Genomic DNA, 16,931 nt, shown 5'->3' with positions numbered 1-16,931 from the left:
CCGTGTGCATAGGCATCTCGGTATGCTGTGTTCCATCCTCTCCTCCTCCAGGACAAGGTCCCCATGCCTCCAGCTCTGAAGCTACCCGCTCCTTTATTCCAGGGCCTATTTGAACTTATCTTCACCCCCCACTCAGTCTGAGGAGTTCTTTTGCACGTGTATCCCCCTCTCCCCAAGTGACCGCAAGCTCTCAGGGGGCCCAGAGGGTCTTTCTTCTGCCCCTGGGTCCTCCAAGAGCAGAGGCCCGAGCACTAAGTTGACCTCTGCTGAAGCAAACCCATCCTAGGTTACACACGCACGTTATTTAAGAAGGAAATTTATGGAACCCTGATGAGCCACAGCAGACGCCGTGGAGAGGCCAGCAGTCAGTGGTGCAGATGTGTCCACCCAGGGCGGGCACAACACTCTTCCTGGAACTCCTGCTTTGGGAGGCCTTAGGAGAGCTGGGTGTGGGAGGTGGGGTGGTCCATGCAGTCCTAGAAACACAGCTCTGAACCCTCAGGGAGAGTTTAGGTTTAAACTCAATCCTGCTTGGAGGCAAAGACCTCTGACCGCCCCTCCCAGCCCCACAGAGAGCTAAAAGCCCCCCCCAAAAGCCTTCCACGGGCTGCACCTCCCCATCCCGAGCCTGGGGGTCAGTGCACACACGGGACCACACAGGATGGGGTGAGCGTACCTGTGCTCTCCCACACCCAGCAGGCCCCCTCAACTGTCCCTGATGGAAGGCATGGGGGCTGCCCCGCCCCCACCCCCTCGTCTCCCAAGCAGGACATCCGTCAAACCCGCTCCACCAGGTCTGCTCCCACCATGGGCGCCCCCCTCCACCTCCGACTCCCCTCCCTGCAGCGTCTGACTCCCGGCTCTCGGCTGATTTATTTTTCTGCCAATTTCCCCAAGCTATGCAGAACCAATTACCGCCGGAGCGCAGCGGCACCGCCGCCGCCAGATACACCACTCTGGCAGGCCCTCGGCGCACTACATTTTTCCTGTTATTTTTTTTAATTGAATTTTTAGGGTGGGGGGAGTAGCGCGCAAACTCCGTCTCAGGAAACTTAAGCCCCGGGGCCTGTCTCAGGTCACGTACTGCACACCCTATAGTAATATAATATTTACTGCCCCGAGGGTGCCGCGGATGGGGCTGCCCCAGGCCAGGAGCCTGCGGGCTCCATCCCGGCCTGCTGACTGCGGTGGAGGGGCACGCTCGGTGGCCGAGGGGGCCTGGGCCAGAGCCCTGGGCCAGGGCCTGCCTGGGAGAGTGGGTCTGAGGGCGGGGGGCAGGCGGGTCTGGAGAGGGATGGGGAGAGCGCTCCCGAGCCAACCAGGGTGATTTACGCCTGGGTCGGGAGCTGGGAGGGACGGCAGCACAGACCACCAAAGGGAGATGTTCGTGGAGGCCACAGCCCAGCCAAGACTCCCCGAGAAACAGTTAGGACCCGTGAATGCCACTAACAAGCTGTCTCAGCCCTTTCCCGCCCCAGGAAAGCCCGAGTGGGGGAACGGAAAGAAGGGGAGACTGGGAAGAGAGGATGGAGGGTGCTGCATTCCAGCCCTGAACACAGGCCGAGGCCCCACCAAGCCTGGCCGACGTGGAAATCACAGGCAGGCCCAGGGCTGAGAGCAGAGCGGGCCTCAAGCCTTGCAGCCTAGCCCTGAGGAACCAAACAGGTACCCCTACCAGGGACAGGGTCCAGCCGGAAAGAGAGACTGGCTTTGGGCCATGTGTTTCGCTCCTCGTGAGCCACAGCTCCTCTGGGCCGGGGCTGAGGGCTGGGTCCAGAGATGAGACCCATGGAACGGAGAGGCACACAGATCCCCTTCCAGAGTCCCTTCTGGAAGAAGTGGCCCTGAGCCGCACCTGGCAGGGCCAGCAGGAGCTAGACAGGCCCAAGGGAGTGGGAAGGGGGTTCTGGTTGTCAGACAGCATGTGCACAGGGGCAAAGCCACAGAGGAAAGGGAAGTCTGAGGGTGCGCCAAGGGGCCCAGAACAGAGGTCAGAGGGCTGGGCTCAGTGAGACAGGTGGTGGGGACAGAGCGGTCTGTCCAGCAGGAGGAGAGTCGGGCTCTTCCTCAATGCAGTGGGAGCCACTGCAGGGCGGCATGGAGGCAGGTGTGGCACAGTATTAGGAAGAGCGTGGGGATACTCAGTGATGGACTGGAGAGGGACAGGTGAGGCAGAACCATCAGGTCTGGGAGGGGGAAGGGAGGGAGGGCAGGCAGAGCCAGTTCAGGTTTCCAGCATGGGTTCTAGGGTGACGGGCCCAGGAGAAGGCACAATGCGGGCGTGTCTGTGTAGCCCTAGACACTGCCTGGATGTGCTGGGTGGAGATGTCTAGCGGCAGTTGAGTCCATGGGTCTAGAGATCACAGGATCCCGGGAGCTGAGCTGGAAGGACAGAGTGGACACCATTGGCCCAGGGGAAAGGAGAGATGAGCCTGAGAACGAGTTTCGAGGGCATGAGGGACACTGATGGAGATGGGCAGGGCTGGCTAGAGGAGCAGATGTGCGATGATGGCTAGCTGTGGCTGCTAGCTCAGGAACCCATAATGCTCAGCACCGAGCAGGAGTGGGGTGGGGAGCGGGCAGGAAGCCCTCTTGCTGAAGCACCAGGGCAGCTCAGAGCCTCAGGAGGTACCAGAACAAATCGATCTTGATGCCTGGACTTCGTCCCCTGGGGACTCATTTGTGCATTTCCAAGAGGATGGGAACCAGGCTCTGACCTGGGACCAGCGCCCCCAGAGGCCCAGGCCACCCTTCTGCTCCCAGGAGAGTGACGCAAAAGGGACAGGCTTTGGCAGAAGTGTTTTGGGGATAATCCTCCAAGAGCAGAGCCCTGAGGGGGTACGGAGGGCAGTCCGGGACAAAGGCCCCATCTGTCTCAGATGTTCCAGGCACCTCAGAGCTCCACAGGACATGGGAGCCATGAGCAGTGCAGGGGTAGAACCCAGAACCCTGGCCCGCCCACTGTACCCAATGCGGCACCAGGAGTCACTCTGCGAGCGGGGACGGGGGCACGGCGACGTCCTGGTGCGCTCGCGTCACAGCTGCAGCCCCTAGAATGGCAGTGCCCCTGTGCCCTCCTCCAGCCCCCTGCTGCCCTCCCACCTCCAGACCACGGGCCAGCTTCTCTCAGGTGCCCTTCCACTTCACGTGGCCTGTCTGGAACCCCTCATCTCCCCTCAACCTACTCCACCTCCTGTTGACCCCCTCAGAGAACAGCCCGATGCCCACCCAGCTGCCCTGCCAGAGCCAGGGGGTCATTCTGAGCCTTTCTTCAGCCCCACATCCAGTCCATCACCAAGTTCTATCCATGACAGAGCCGTACAGCGAGGGGGCTCTGCTACTTACTAGGTGTGTGAATCTGGGCCAGTTAATCAGCATCTCTGTAACTCAGTTTCCTCATCAGTAAAACGGGGTCGTTCTACCTCTTACTGCATAAGAGTTTATGGTGAGTCAATATATGTAAGATGCTGAGAAGAGTGCCTGGTACCAAAGACTGCTGTCATCATAATACCTCCTGCATAGTCCATGCCAACCTCTGCTTCCCTAGGCTCCCATCTTCCTGCTCCCTGTGTTACTGCCTTAGTATCTTCCTGCTCCCTGTGTTACTGCCTTAGTTACACCTTTGTCACAACTCCCCTGTATAGCCATACGTCCAGTCTCCCCTCGCCTGGCCCCCAGCACCCAACACCCAGCACCCGCCTCTCACTGACACCCTCACACCGCAGCCAGAATGAGCATCCAGCCACAGGGTCACTTCGCCCTCAGTTTGGAGCTGAGCTCTCCCCAGTGAGCCCCTCCGAACTGCCCAACGGCAAGAGCCTCTCCCTGCTGCCCCCTTCCCAGGAGGCAGCCGGCCTATCAGGCTTCAGTGCCTTGGCCTGGGCAGACCTCTCTCCAAAGACTCACTCCTACCTCCCCTCCTCCAGGAAGCTTCATTGAACTAGATTTGAGGGAATTAGAAGCACCTGCTCTGAGCTCCCACAGGCCATGCCTCTAACTCCCCAAGGCACTCTACCTTGTCTGCTTGTTTTTGCATCCGTCACCTCCTAGAGAGCCCTTGTCACTACACTCTGGGCACCTGGTGCTAAACCTGCCGGGCTTCAGGAAGGCTTGGGGAATGGGTGAAGGACCTGCCTGGAATTCCACCACTGCACCAGGGGTAACATTTGGTGTAACATTTTGATAAAGATGCACTTTCTTATGGGGTTACAAAGGACTGGAAGTGGCACTGCCTCAGCCAGCCACGGCCACCAATTTCTCAGATGCATTCAAGAGGGCTCCACAGCCAGGCTGAGGGCGGGGTGATGAGGTGGGGAGGAGGCATAGAATAAATTTGCATATACTCATACATTTGCATATGTTAACCCCATAGAGAGCAGAAGGGAAATTATTTAAGTCCACTTAACAGCTGAGAAAACTGAGTCCGGAGAAGTAAAGCTTCCCAAAGTTGTGGTTAAAGGGACCAGAGCATAAGTCTCCGGACATTTCTTCTTTACCATAATTATAGCTGCCATGTATTAAATCCTTCCTAAGGGCCAGGGACTTTGTTTATGAGACATTATAAAGTAGTTATTCTTCATGCCAGGTTGAGGTTGAGAACACCCAGTGTCAAAACCCGTGGGTGGCTCCCTCAAACCACCCGGCAGTGAAGGAGATGGTGAGATGTGTCCCTCTGCTGGGTCCCCATACCCCCCTGCACCCCACTTTCCTGAGGTTGACAGTCAGCCGTGTAGGTAGAAGGCTAAACAGAAACCCTGGTCCCTGACATGGCCTTGGGGGAAGGAGGGGCGCCGTCACCACCCCCACCAGCCAGCTTCTCCTGGAGATTCCATCAGGGAACTCAGAGGTCGCGGATCAGAGGCACAATGCTCCCCATTCAGGTGAGCAGGCTGCCGGGCTCACAGCTGCCGCTGCTGCAGGGAGATTTATGACCTGCTCTCAATGTCACCTTTTCAACTCCCACGCTGGCTCCACCACCTTTGGACTCGGCACGGGCTGGACTGCTGGCCAAGCGTGGCTGGGGAGACGTGCTGCCGCTCAGCGCCACACACGAACACTCGCGCGAAGCAGGCCCAGCTGAGCCAGAAGAGGAGGGCACCAGGCGCCAGGTCCCCCTACCTGCAGTCTGCGATGAGCTCATCCATCAGCTGAGTCACCAGGGCGTCCACATCCTCCGCGGAGCCCTGCGCCTTCAGGGCCAGGTGGACCTGCTCCAGGCCAGCTTCCTGAGCAACAGGCAGAAAGGGTCAGGAGCATCACCACGGGGCAGAAGGGGCACACTCGGCCCAATCCCCAGGCCCTGTCATGGCAGCCCTGTCCCCAAACTGAAAAGAAAGGTCTGTCCTGGCTCGAGAACCTTCCGGGGCTCCCCACACCCAGACACAACCGAAATCCCATGCCTGGAAGAACAGCCCCACACGTGGTCACGAGGAGGTCAGGTGCTGTCTGTGGCCTTGGACAGAACCAGTTGCCTCCTACTCCTCCCGACCACCTCGGGCCAGGTCTGGCTTCCCACAGGTCAGTGGCCCTCCCCGAGCCTGCTCTGGTTCTCTGCCTGGAACCCTTGCTCCTTTCCAGAATCTACCACACAATGAGGCTCAGGTCAAGTGCACCCTCCTCCAGGAGCAGGCAGGCCACCTCTAATCACAGGGAGCTCCTCCTCCAAGCTTCCGTGGCCTGGTCACTCTCCAGGCTGCTTCCGGTCTCCTCACTGAGCTCTCTTCCAGCCTTCTCCATGGGTTTCCCCTGAGCTGGGAGGCCAAGGACTATCCCTCAGTGCCCCCATGCACCCCTCCCCACCCACTAGCCATCCTGAGCATGAACACGTGCTCTACACTTGGACTTCCAGTCCAGGGACAGACCCTAGAAAGAATGGAACCGCCCCCCACGCCCCGCACTCTCTTGGAGTATGGAGTCCTGCTGTGAGACAGTGATTAATTCAGAAGGCAGAATCTGGACCTGTACAACATCGAATCCACACCCTTCCCATCCCCGTGTTCTCTGATCTCCTCTTCCTCCTAGAGCCTTAGGGAAGGTGGAGCCATCCTGCTTCCCACCTGGGTCTGGACCCCAGTTCACCCCTTCCCTGTCCATCTTTCTTTCTGGTGCTCGTCTCCTCGCCCTCAGGCACACCCAAGCCTCTCCAGCTCTCTTTCCTCCACCTGCTGCTCCAAGCGTGCTCCAACAACACAGCCTGCACCTGCCGCCTCCACTCTCCCGAAGGTCGTGCTCCTTGTGGGCAGGGAAGCCTCCTCCCACCCCCCACCCACACCACAGAAATGCCCAGAGCCCCCACCCGGGCCAGCAGCTTCCCGCCTAGCCTCCGCATCCCCCTTGGCCTCTCCGCCTTTGCCCGCTGGTGATTCTCTTCCACTCTGGCCAAGCACAGGCCCACAGTGGCTGGCATCTGCAGGGAGCTCCATGGAAGGCCCTCTCCTCACCTCCAAAACGGAGCCCACCCCCTCACCTCAAGCAGTCTACTCGTCCCCCCAACTTCCCGTCACCCAGTCACCCGCGCCACTTCTCACAGTCCTTCCCCCACCCCAAATCCAATAGACCACCAAGGCCTTAGAGCTCCAGCCCTGCAACTTTTCCCCAGGGTCATCTCCTCCTCATGGCCTTGTCACCCCCCCAGGCCCCGGCAACGACTGCCTAGTTGGGTCCTGCCTCCCATCTCCCTGCCCCCTCACTGCCCTACCATGCCCCCCGATGCTCCTTGGCCTCCCCCCCCTCTGAGCCCCACATCTCTCTGGAGCCCTGGAGTGTTACCTGTGTCTAAGTCTAAAGAACCCCGTGTGCCCTCCTTCACTAAACTGACTCCCTGAGGGCGGAGGCTGTTCCTTGTTCATGTCTAGCTTCCCGCTAGATGCTTCTAGCGCAAGCCCTTGCGTGTAGGAAGAGTCTGAAGACATCTGATGAAGGAAACGCGAGTGAGAGAGAGCTAGGCTGGGTCCTGCTGCTCCTGGCAGGGTTTCTCTGCTCTCCTCTCTCTGTGTTGTCTCCTACCTGAGACGAGGATTCCCCAGGCCCGTTCTCACTCCCTGCTCCACCCCTTCCCCTTATGCAGGGCAGTAGTGCAGGCCTGATGAAGGACACCAGCCCATGAAGGTCGGTGAGCACAGTCATGTGTCCGTGTGTGCCTCACGGGTGGTGGGTCTGAGAAACGCCGCCGCGCCGGGGTAGGGGTGCGCGCACAAGGCGTGTGCAGGCTTGGGGCAGGTTTCCACGCACCAGCTGGTCAGCGATCCTGAGCAGCTGGTTCTGGGTCTCAATTCTGTGGCTGATGTCTTCCCAGTAGGATGACAGCACCACCACGGGCTTCACATTGCCCCAGGGCAGGTAGTAGTAGTGGCACCCTGGAAGGGAGAGACGGGCCTGAGCAGCTGCCAGGAACAGAGCGTGCGGGGGGCAGGGCGTGAGAGCACAGGCCCCCCGGGCCCTCCACCTGGGTGCGGTGGAAGGGGACTGTGGGCAGGACGGGGACAGGCATCCGCTCGCCCTGCCCATCTGAGAACTCCTTTGGACACACGTGGTCTGACCGTACTCCCATGTCCGAACAGGGCGCCTGGGCCCCCTTCGTGGGTTGAGCAGGCGGCCGCTGTGTCATTCGGGCTTCGAGCACACCGAGACAGAGGGGCTGGGAGAACGGCTCTGGGAAATCCAAGCCCACACTCCCCAACATCTCCAAGCCAAGCTCAACAGACTCTGCATCCCGACCAGTCAAGACAGATCAGGAGCAACGCCGACCACAGCCGGTTTCAGGAGCCCCGTCGGTGGACACTGGGGTCACCCTGAATAGGTTTGCCAGGGCTGGGTCCTTGGAGAAGGCCGCTGACAGCTCTCTATGGGAGGCAGGATCTAGGGTTGGACCCCTGCTCTGTGGCCTGGGTCCCATGCAGGAACGCGGTCCCTGGCCTCACCGTCAAAGACCGCCCGGCTGTACTGAGTGGTCGAGGCCAGCGGCAGGCAGGTCGTGTCGAACTTGTTCCCATAGTTCCCAATGCTGACCTCGAACTGGATGGCGTCGTCCACATCCTGAAGCATGGAGGCCGAATAGAAAGCGGCAAAGAGGGAGTACTTGCGCCTCCGAAGGTACTTCTGAGAGAGGAGGGAGGGCCAGAGAGTCATGAAAGGAGGCAAGAACGATACCTGGGTGGGGAGGGGGCCCTCGCCTGGCCACAACTGGCACCTGACAACTCCTGTCTGAACCGACAAGGAGCAAATCGTCCAACCGAGAAACAGCATCCAGATTCAATACTAACTGAACACACGCATTCCAGGTCTGTGTGTGTGTGGCCACATTTCCCTAATAACATCTGCTCCTCCAAGACCATCCCGCTCCTTAATCCAACCAGCAAGAGAGGGCACCACCATGTAAGCGGTGGTCCCACGGTGCCCTCAGGGGCCACTCCAGCCAGGTCTGCCAGTCAGAGGGGCTGAATGCTCTAAACCACCATGCCCCCACCCAGAGCCCCTGCCCCACCCACTCAAGGTCTCCACCACAGCAGCCAGTTCTGCAGCACACTATGGCCACCACCACCAGGTGCCTGGGATGAACGGACCCATTGTCCCCTCTGGGCATTGGGCACAGGGCTGAGGACAGGGCAGGCCCTCGATCAGACACCCTGATCTGAGCTAAGATGATTTCACGATTACCTTTGTGGAAGGCAGAGAGAAGAGGGGTCAGACAGTTGGGTCTCAGGAGGATGTAAATGGTGTAGCAGCCAGCCCTGACTAAAAGTTTATTGCAGACATGTATTGATTCCCTTAATTCTCACAACAACTTTATAAGGTAAGTCTAATTATTACCCCCACTTTGCAGAGAGGGAAAATGATAGAGCTGGTAAGTGGTAGTACCAGGATTCAAACCACAGCCATAGCCGGGTTCGGTGGCTCAGCCTGTAATCCCGCATCTTTGGGAGGCTGAGGTGAGTGGATTGCCTGAGCCCGTGGGTTCGAGACCCGCCTGGGCAGTGAGACCTCATCTCTACACTAAATCAAAGAATCAGCCGGGCATGGTAGCGCATGCCTGTAACTCCGGCTACTTGGAAGGCTGAGGCGGAAGAATCGCCGGAGCCCAGCAGGTCGAGGCTGCGGTGGCCAGGAGCGGCCACTGCCCTCCAGTCTGGGCAACAGAGTGAGACTCCAACTCAAAAAAAAAAAAAAAAAAAATACCACAGCCATCTGGCCACAGTGCCTAAAAACTTGGACTGCTGTGTAGATGCCATACAGTTGCATACCCAGACACAAGGCCAAGCTCCGCCACTGTTGCTCTGACATATTTTAGCCTCAGTTTCCCCATCTGTGAAGTAAAGATAGCAGCAGCCACCTCACAGTGCTGGGAAGATTCAGTAGCATCAGGAGTGTCACTGGCACAGTGACTGACACCATGTCAGTGTTTAATTGACTTAGCAGTCAGCTATTCTTACGTTCCTCCTATAAAATAGCAACTCATTTTGCATCAAGCTCTAAACTTTTCAAATACTTTCACTTATCTTCTTTGCGCCTCCAAGCATTCCTCCAGGGAAGCAGGACAGGTGTTAGACAGACTATTCCCAGTTTACAGCTGAGAGCTGAGGCCTGGAGAGGTAAAGGCAAGGGTCCGGTGGGCAGAGCCCAGTCCTCCCTCTGCCACGACATCTGAAGGCCGGCCCCTGCCTGGTCATGCCCCACCCCCACAGAGGGCCCCTTCTCCCTCTTGGAGCCACATCCCTCACCTCCACCCGGAGGATGTCATCTGCGGAGAGGTCCTCCACCTTCTGCTCGCTGTGCTCCACCAGCCTGGTCTCCAGGGAGAGCAGAAGCCGGCCCCGGTAGGCCACACCTTCCCCCTGCCAGGGAGGTCAGGTCACCAGGAGCAGGGCAGACAGAGGGGAGGAGAGGAAGAAAAGGGGCACAGTCTAGGCCTGAGAGCGCTCATCTCCCAGGTGGCCGGGAAGTCCCTGAGCCAGCACCATCCCTCTGCAGACGAGGGAGACATGGCCCTGTGAGCTCCAGAGGCAGGACAGGCCATGCAGACAGATTCCAACCCAGCCCAGGGGGAGAGGGAATCCAAGAGAGATGGGGTCTGGGTGCTTCAGAGACCAGGAAATGAGAGGATCAGGCTGGTCCTCAGGCAAGAAGAGGATTCTCTGAGGGGGAGGCTGCCAGCCCGGGACCACTCAGGACTCTTCAGTCCTTTAGAGTCTAGGAAGAGCCCAGACACTGCGCAGGATGGGCTGCAAGACCCCTGTACACAGGCCCGGGCAGCTGAGGAACGTGGGGCCGTGGCATCCCGGCAGGGCTGCAGCCAGCTCACCTGGCCCATGTTGAGTTCCGCGTAGGGGTCTGGGAAGCCCGTGAACTCTCTGGGGCTGCCGTAGAGGTTGACGTAACAGGGCCCAAACGTGGGGAGGAAGCCCAGATGGTCGTCCACTGGAAGACACAAGTGGGGGTCAGAAGGATCACCCCAGTGGGGCTTTCCAATGCCCAACCCAGCCCCCTCAGATCTGGGCCCGTCCCTGGCCCTCAGCTCCCCACAATCACCTGACGTGATCCTGTAAATGTACCAAGAGCAAGTACACCAATGATAGTCTCATGATCTCCCATAAGTCCCTTTCATCCTCACCACCATGCTAAGAGATCCATATTTTCATCAGTGTCATGTACAGATCAGAAGACTGAGGCTCAGAGATGCAAAGAAACACGAGACTGCACAGGGGCAGGCCCCAAAGGATGCAACATCAAAGCTCAGGCACTCAGCCAGCTCGCAGAGTTGGGGCTCAGGCCCTCCCCTGCCTGAGCCTCCCACGCCCACCCAGGTCCAGGTCCCCTCTCCACCCCGCATCCACCGGTGCCTCAGGCCCTGGAGCCAGCGGGGAGGCACTAAGGAGGTCTCAGAGCCCGGTGGTTGGAGAAGCCATCTCCCCGCCAGGGCCAGGGAGGGGGCCCGGCCATACGCCCCTCCCTCACAGTGCAGTCCCAGGCATATGCCCGAGTCCTGGAGCAGGTCGGGGTGGCCTGGAGGGAAAATGACACTGACGGAGAGGGAAAGTCACTTCTCACATCCTTTCCAACCTTTCTGGAGGTTCTCTTTTGTTACTCATTTTCCAGCTCACCGCTGAGTCTCCCAGGATGGGACTTTACTGGCCATACTCTGAAATCCCTGAAAAGCCAGGGTGTCTCTTTTGGGGGAAGGGGAAAGAGACGTTTCCAGAATGTCAAAGGTGGGAGGCAGGGCCAAGAATGGAACCATCTGGAACCATCCAATCCACACAAGGGCGGGCCCATGTATGCACAAAATAAAGGCCACAGCAACGGAGTGCTTGAGCAGCGCTGTGAGTCCCACCCCTGCTGAGGTCCTGGGGGCGGGGGGCAAAAACAGGCAGGGACCAGAGGCTGGAGGGGTGCCCCCTCATCAGTCAGAGGCCACCCTGCACTCTTCAGCAGTTTCTCTCTTCCAGACCTGCACAGACAAGGCCAAATTTGGGGACAGAGGTGGGAGGTCCAGGCAGAGTAGGACCAGTCACCTGAATTTATCATCTCAGTCAGGGTTTACCTTGGGGATTTCAACTTCAGGAGTTTTTAACTCCCCAGCCTCCTCCTGGCCCTGAGACAGCTCACAATCCCCTGCCCTGCCGCGGACCCCCACGCCTGCCCCAGCCCCTCACTGCCAGGCGGGGTGGCCTCATTTGAGAATCAGCCCAAGCCTCGCCAGTTTAGGAAATTGCCCTAAAAGCATTCCAAACAATTTACACCGCTAGACAGAGGCTAAGACAGACCGGCCGCCCGGCAGGAAGGAGGCTCAAGAACTGCAGGCGACTCTCACTCCCACCTCAGGCAAATCCAAAATTCCCAGGCCTCCAGCCACCCTCTCCCCTCCGGCAAAAGCCCCAAGGCCGGCCCGCTCCCCTAGTCCTCCCCAGGTGACAGCAACGTACGGTCTGTGGCTTTCGGAGGCTTGACCACACCTGCAGGCTCCTCTGAAGCGTAAAGAAATGGAAAAGGGGTTAGGATGGGCGTGGCTGGGAGGAGGTCCTGTTATGTGAAGGCTGCGGACAGAGCGACGGCTGACAGACCGACAGACAGACAAAGGACCGCTCCCAGGTGGGAAACAGACGTGACCCCAGGGCCCATCCCCAGCCCAGCAGGGAATCTATCACAAACAGAATCATCACTGCCCCCCGAGCGGACACAGCCCCCAGCACCCCAGTGAGCCCCCGGGCCCCGCACCTGACGTGCCTGTCCGTCTGTGTTCTGTTTGTTGATTGAAAACTGGACCCAAAATTTGATTCGACATGCTCAAGAAGTAACAGAAAAGAAAATGCGCTTTTCCATATTATGGCCGAAGTGAGGGAAACAAAGTACAGACACAAAGGAAGGGTGGGGGACACACAAAGGGGCCAGAGAGGCATCGAGGCACACCCCAGCGTTCCATCCCCAAGAGGCAGGTGGACACTTGGGACCGAGCCAGCTGAGCGGCGGCATTTTGAGGCACAACATCGCCATCTAGTGGTCATGTTCGGTATTGCCACGGAGGGCACCACGTTGCATTTTCACAACAGCAGACACTGGCATCTGGCTTCTAGCCCGCGTGCCGTCTCCAGGAAAGCACAGGGCCAGACGCTGTCCACAAGCTGAAGGCGCTACTCACTTGAGTGTGTCCCTAAATGTCAGTAAGCAGTGTCTAGAGACAAGAGAAGCAGGGAAGGAAATGCTCTGGCACACTTCTGGGCTCTTGGAATCTGTCCCTCACTTCTAGGCAGTATGAAGTCCCGCAGTCTCCTCCACTGACTTCTCTGATTTCTGCCCCTTCCGAAATCTGACCTTCCCTTTCTCCTTCTCCAGCAAAGTGTAACCAAATCTGAAGTCATGACCTGGCCTGGGGACATAATTGGGGACACTGCTGGCTATTTCCATTCACTGCTCACCTTTATCGGTTTTCCTGCGGGGGGAAGAAAATGCCTGCCAACCTTTTCCACAGTTCCAGGATTGTAGCTGGGAGTCGAGGAAAATGTTGTGAAGGAAGACCAAGCAGACACATGGAGTTGGAAGGAGTGAAGAAGAGGGAAGAAGGGAATGTGGACGCTGGGAGGTGAGGACAGGGCAGAGACAGTGGGAAGACCAGGCCTGGTCCCAGCCCCCAGGCCCTCTGCAGCCAGGCCTCAGCGGAAAATGCCTGCTGGCAGACATCAGGGCTGCAGAAGTCCCAGTTCGCGGCCATTTTCATAGCCATGGGAATAGGTTTCCATCAGTGGCAGAGTCAGGCCTCTGACCACGGGGAGCTTTCAGCCACAGCGAGAGGGCCCACACAGGCACAAGCCACTGCCCCGAGGAGAGCAGTGGCCGGGGACCACCGGAAGGAAACAGATTCCATTTTAAGCCCCTTCCTAATGATTACTAACAGGCCTGGCCAGTTATCTCGGGCTAATGAGGCCGAGGTCATAGTTCCGACCCCCGTGTGCGTCTTGCAGAGGCAAGCTTGGCTTCCCACCCAGACTGATTCTGAATCCTAGCTGCAGGCCGGTGCCCAGCCCAGACACAGATGGCCCCGAATTCCACCGGCCATCTGATCTACACATGCTTCTGGTGGCAAGGAGGGCAAGTGGGAGGCTGTGGGGTAGTGCGTTTCCCAACCGCGCCTTTTCATTAATTCACCCACTCGCACGTTCATTTGTTCATTTGGCAAACCTAACCAGTCAGAATACTAGGCACCGGGAGTGTGGGACAAGACATGGCCCCGCCGGCATCTCAGGTCAATGATCCCTAACTTGAGGGCAGGTCACAGGAGTCTGGGTGCTGAGGCTCACCCCAGGTTCTCTCCCCTGTGTCCGCAGACAGCTCATAAAGTCAAGGGCAGAGTGACCAGTGAAGCCACCCCAGACAAAGCCTCTATTTAGTCCTCATCACCCTCCTGCCAAAACACAAGTGTTTTGCATGTTTTCCCTAAGCCCAGGGAGCCGGGGCTGGGGAAGCCCCAAAACACAGATGAATGCTCCCAGTTTTGTGACCTGGGCATCAAAGCCCAGACCCCCATCTGGGGAAGCTGAAGGAGACGGAATGAGTGACAAGTCCCAGCCCTGCAGACAGTCCCCGGGACGCACGTGTCTCCTGGAGAAACCAAGGCCGCCACCTGCACCCAGCCCCGCCACCTCTCGGCACACCGCCAAGCCCATGGCGGCCGGCTGCCTGATGCGAGCCTGTGCCAGGCAGGAGGGGAAACCGACAACTGCTGGGAAACAGCATCATCTACGTTCCAAAGACAAAAAGAAACGAACTTGGGATTTCTTCACCAAGGAAACAACCATAGGACACAAGCGCTGTTTGCATAGCATGAGTTTCCTATATATAAAGTTCTCAAAGAGCCGGTGGGGGTTGCAAAGGCTTTATATGCCTATTGCCTTTCGAAAGACCTGCAGCTTCTGGGGAAAGCACTCCTTTTTTAAAAAACAAGATTCTTACTTAATAGTTCGGGGCACAGGGTCCAAGGAATACTTGCGTGTGCCCAGGCAAACTTGCGGGCAGAGCTGTTTAAGAGGTTAGCGTTAGGTCTTGTCCTCGCTGAAAGCAAAAACAAAAACAAAAGCTCCTGGTTGAACCAAAGAATTTGGCGAGCCCTGGGGTGGGGGGATGTAAAGAAAGAACCCATTTTTACGGTCCAGCTTCATTTGGGTTTTGAGAGCAGTGGGAAAAATAAAGTGTGCATCACCCAGACGTGCTAGAAGCCCACAGCGTGGAGAAAACATATAAAAGAGCCGAAAGGAAAGTTGCAGTGAGTGTTCTGAGGGGGCCTCAGGACACGTGGGAGAGGCTTGGCAGGAAGAAGGCGGAGGCTAACCCCAGGGCTAGCCAGAGGCCCCAGGCCCAGAAGGGGACCCGCCTCTGCGGGAAGGGACCTCAGAGTCTGAGCAGGCAGGGAGAGCAGCTCCCACTGGCTCCATCTTTTGAACTCCTTTATTGTCACGTAGACCAGGCTATTTGACGGCATATCCCAGACCGATTAGCTGGTTGCAAGAAGATTCTGATTTATTTCCAGAGCCGTCTGTGGTGGACGGGGTCCCGCCTTTGAATGCCGCCCTGAGCGCCCCACCGGGTTGCCCGTGGCCTGAGCGCCATCTAGTGGCCACACAAGCAGCCTTCGCACCTTCCCGCTAAAACACTTTGCTCGTGACAACCCAAAGATGGAGTTTGAGACTGACCACCTGGCCACAGTCTTCGCCACAGAAACGAGGACTGGCACGGGGTGGGGGTACCGAAACCTCCCACCGGGGGGCTGATGGCAGGCACAGCTGTGGCCTCATGAGACAGTGGCTACCGGAAAAGGCAGAAGCCTCACACCGAGCTTCTACCCATGTCTGTTCCTGGACTGAGACGGGGACGGCACCAGTCAGAAACCCAGAGAAAAGCTTCCTTCCACACCAGAAGTTCTGCCCTGTGGAGGTCATCTTCTGTGCCACCTCACGCCCCCCACCCCCGTGCCGCCCTGCTCATTGCCACCCCAGATGTGTCTACCTGTGCGTGAAGACAGCCTCTCTCAGAAACTACCTGGATAGCAATTCACGGAGGGGACCGTATCCTGGGACAGGTAGGGGCATGCAGGGGTGGAGGAGCCCTGATCGCTGTGCCTTCAGGAAGGTCATGTTTGGTGTGTTCCATCAGTTCGCGGTACCAACAAGGAAATTGAATGGCAGAGAGCAGCCAGGTGCTGGAGCTGTGACGGGAACTGGGAGTCCTCTGTGGGATTCTCTGCTTTTGTGTGTATTTGGCATTTGCTATAATTAAAAGTTTTTTTTTGTTTGTGTTTTTGAGTTGGAGTCTCACTCTGTCGCCCAGACTGGAGTACAGTGGCACACTCACGGCCACTCCAGCGACGACCTGATGGGCTCCGGTGACCCTTCCACCTCAGCCTTCCAAATAGCCGGAACTATAGGCGTGCACTACCACACCTGGTTAATTTTTTATTTATTGTAGAGATGAAGTCTCGAACCCGTGGGCTCAGGTAATCCACTCACCTAAGCCTTCCAAAATGCTGGGATTACAGGCTGAGCCACGGAGCCTGGCCAAAGGTTTTTTTAAAATGTTGCAAAGAATCTCAGCCACACTGGCCTTTTCATTTTTCTCCCCAAATAGGCTCTTTCCTGCTGCATTGTCTTAGAACATGTTGTCATTACCTCTGCCTGGAACTCTTTCCCTACTCACTCCTCACATGGCAGACCTCCTCCAGGAAGCCTTCCTTGATTCCTCCGCCTCCCCCGCCTCCTGGCAGAAGCATTTCTTCCTTTCTCTGTTATTCTATTTTATAATACACATTCTTTCCTTCCAGGGTGCTTTATACAAAGTATAACCCATACTTTTATTTGTCTCCTGCCTGACTGTAAGATACCTAAGGATGATAACCAAGAATATTTTGTTCAACCCTCTCTGCCCAGCCCCTGGCACAGGGCATATGCTCAATAAACATCTCCTGAAAGAATGAACTGAGTGTAAAACAATGTCAGGTACATGTCTTTTCTAGTTGTCTAAGTTTACGGAAAAACATTAGGACATCAAGCAGCTAGTTGTCTAAGCTAGCAATGTCTTGCATAGAAAGCATGTAACATTTTGGCCTGGCATCCCAGCCCTTTGGGAGGCTGAGGCGAGAGGGTTGCTGGAGCCCAGGAGTTTGAGACTGACCTGGCCAACATAGCCAGATCTCATCTCTACAAATTAGCTAGGTGTGGTGGTGGGTGTCTGTAGTCTCAACTACACAGGGAGCTGAGATGGGAGGATCGTGTGAGCCCAGAAGGCCAAGGTTGTGGTGAGCCTTGATCGTACCACTGCACTCCAGCCTGGGCAACAGAGTGAGACCCCAACAATACAGAAAGAAAGAAAGAAAGAAAGTAAGAAAGTAAGAAAGAAAGAAAGAAAGAAAGAAAGAAAGAAAGAAAGAAAGAAAGAAAGAAAGAAAGAAAGGA

The 16,931-nt window shown here is 57.2% G+C and overlaps 1 protein-coding gene across 7 annotated transcripts in view; it reads right to left on the bottom strand.

Moving 5' to 3' along the window:
* DYSF (dysferlin) overlaps positions 1–16,931 on the bottom strand; it is a 233,776-nt gene that overhangs the window by 121,591 nt on the left and 95,254 nt on the right. For 4 of the 7 annotated variants that reach the window (XM_008060554.1, XM_008060576.1, XM_008060584.1 and 1 more), the window contains 5 exons: positions 10,298–10,413; positions 9,717–9,830; positions 7,920–8,097; positions 7,231–7,355; positions 5,119–5,225 (listed from right to left, as the gene is read on the bottom strand). In XM_008060554.1, coding sequence (XP_008058745.1) covers positions 5,119–5,225; positions 7,231–7,355; positions 7,920–8,097; positions 9,717–9,830; positions 10,298–10,413 — 640 coding nt within the window. Of the gene's footprint in view, positions 1–5,118; positions 5,226–7,230; positions 7,356–7,919; positions 8,098–9,716; positions 9,831–10,297; positions 10,414–11,918; positions 11,961–16,931 lie in introns of all 7 variants that reach the window. The other 3 variants (XM_008060561.1, XM_008060568.1, XM_008060592.1) reach the window with 1 other exon arrangement.

This window comes from Carlito syrichta, unplaced genomic scaffold (assembly GCF_000164805.1).
Source record: "Carlito syrichta isolate Samal-C Ts95f unplaced genomic scaffold, Tarsius_syrichta-2.0.1 Scaffold92612, whole genome shotgun sequence".
Lineage (NCBI taxonomy): Eukaryota > Metazoa > Chordata > Mammalia > Primates > Tarsiidae > Carlito > Carlito syrichta.
The sequence above is the reverse complement of the archived record's forward strand: the minus strand, read 5'-3'. Positions and strand labels throughout refer to the sequence as shown.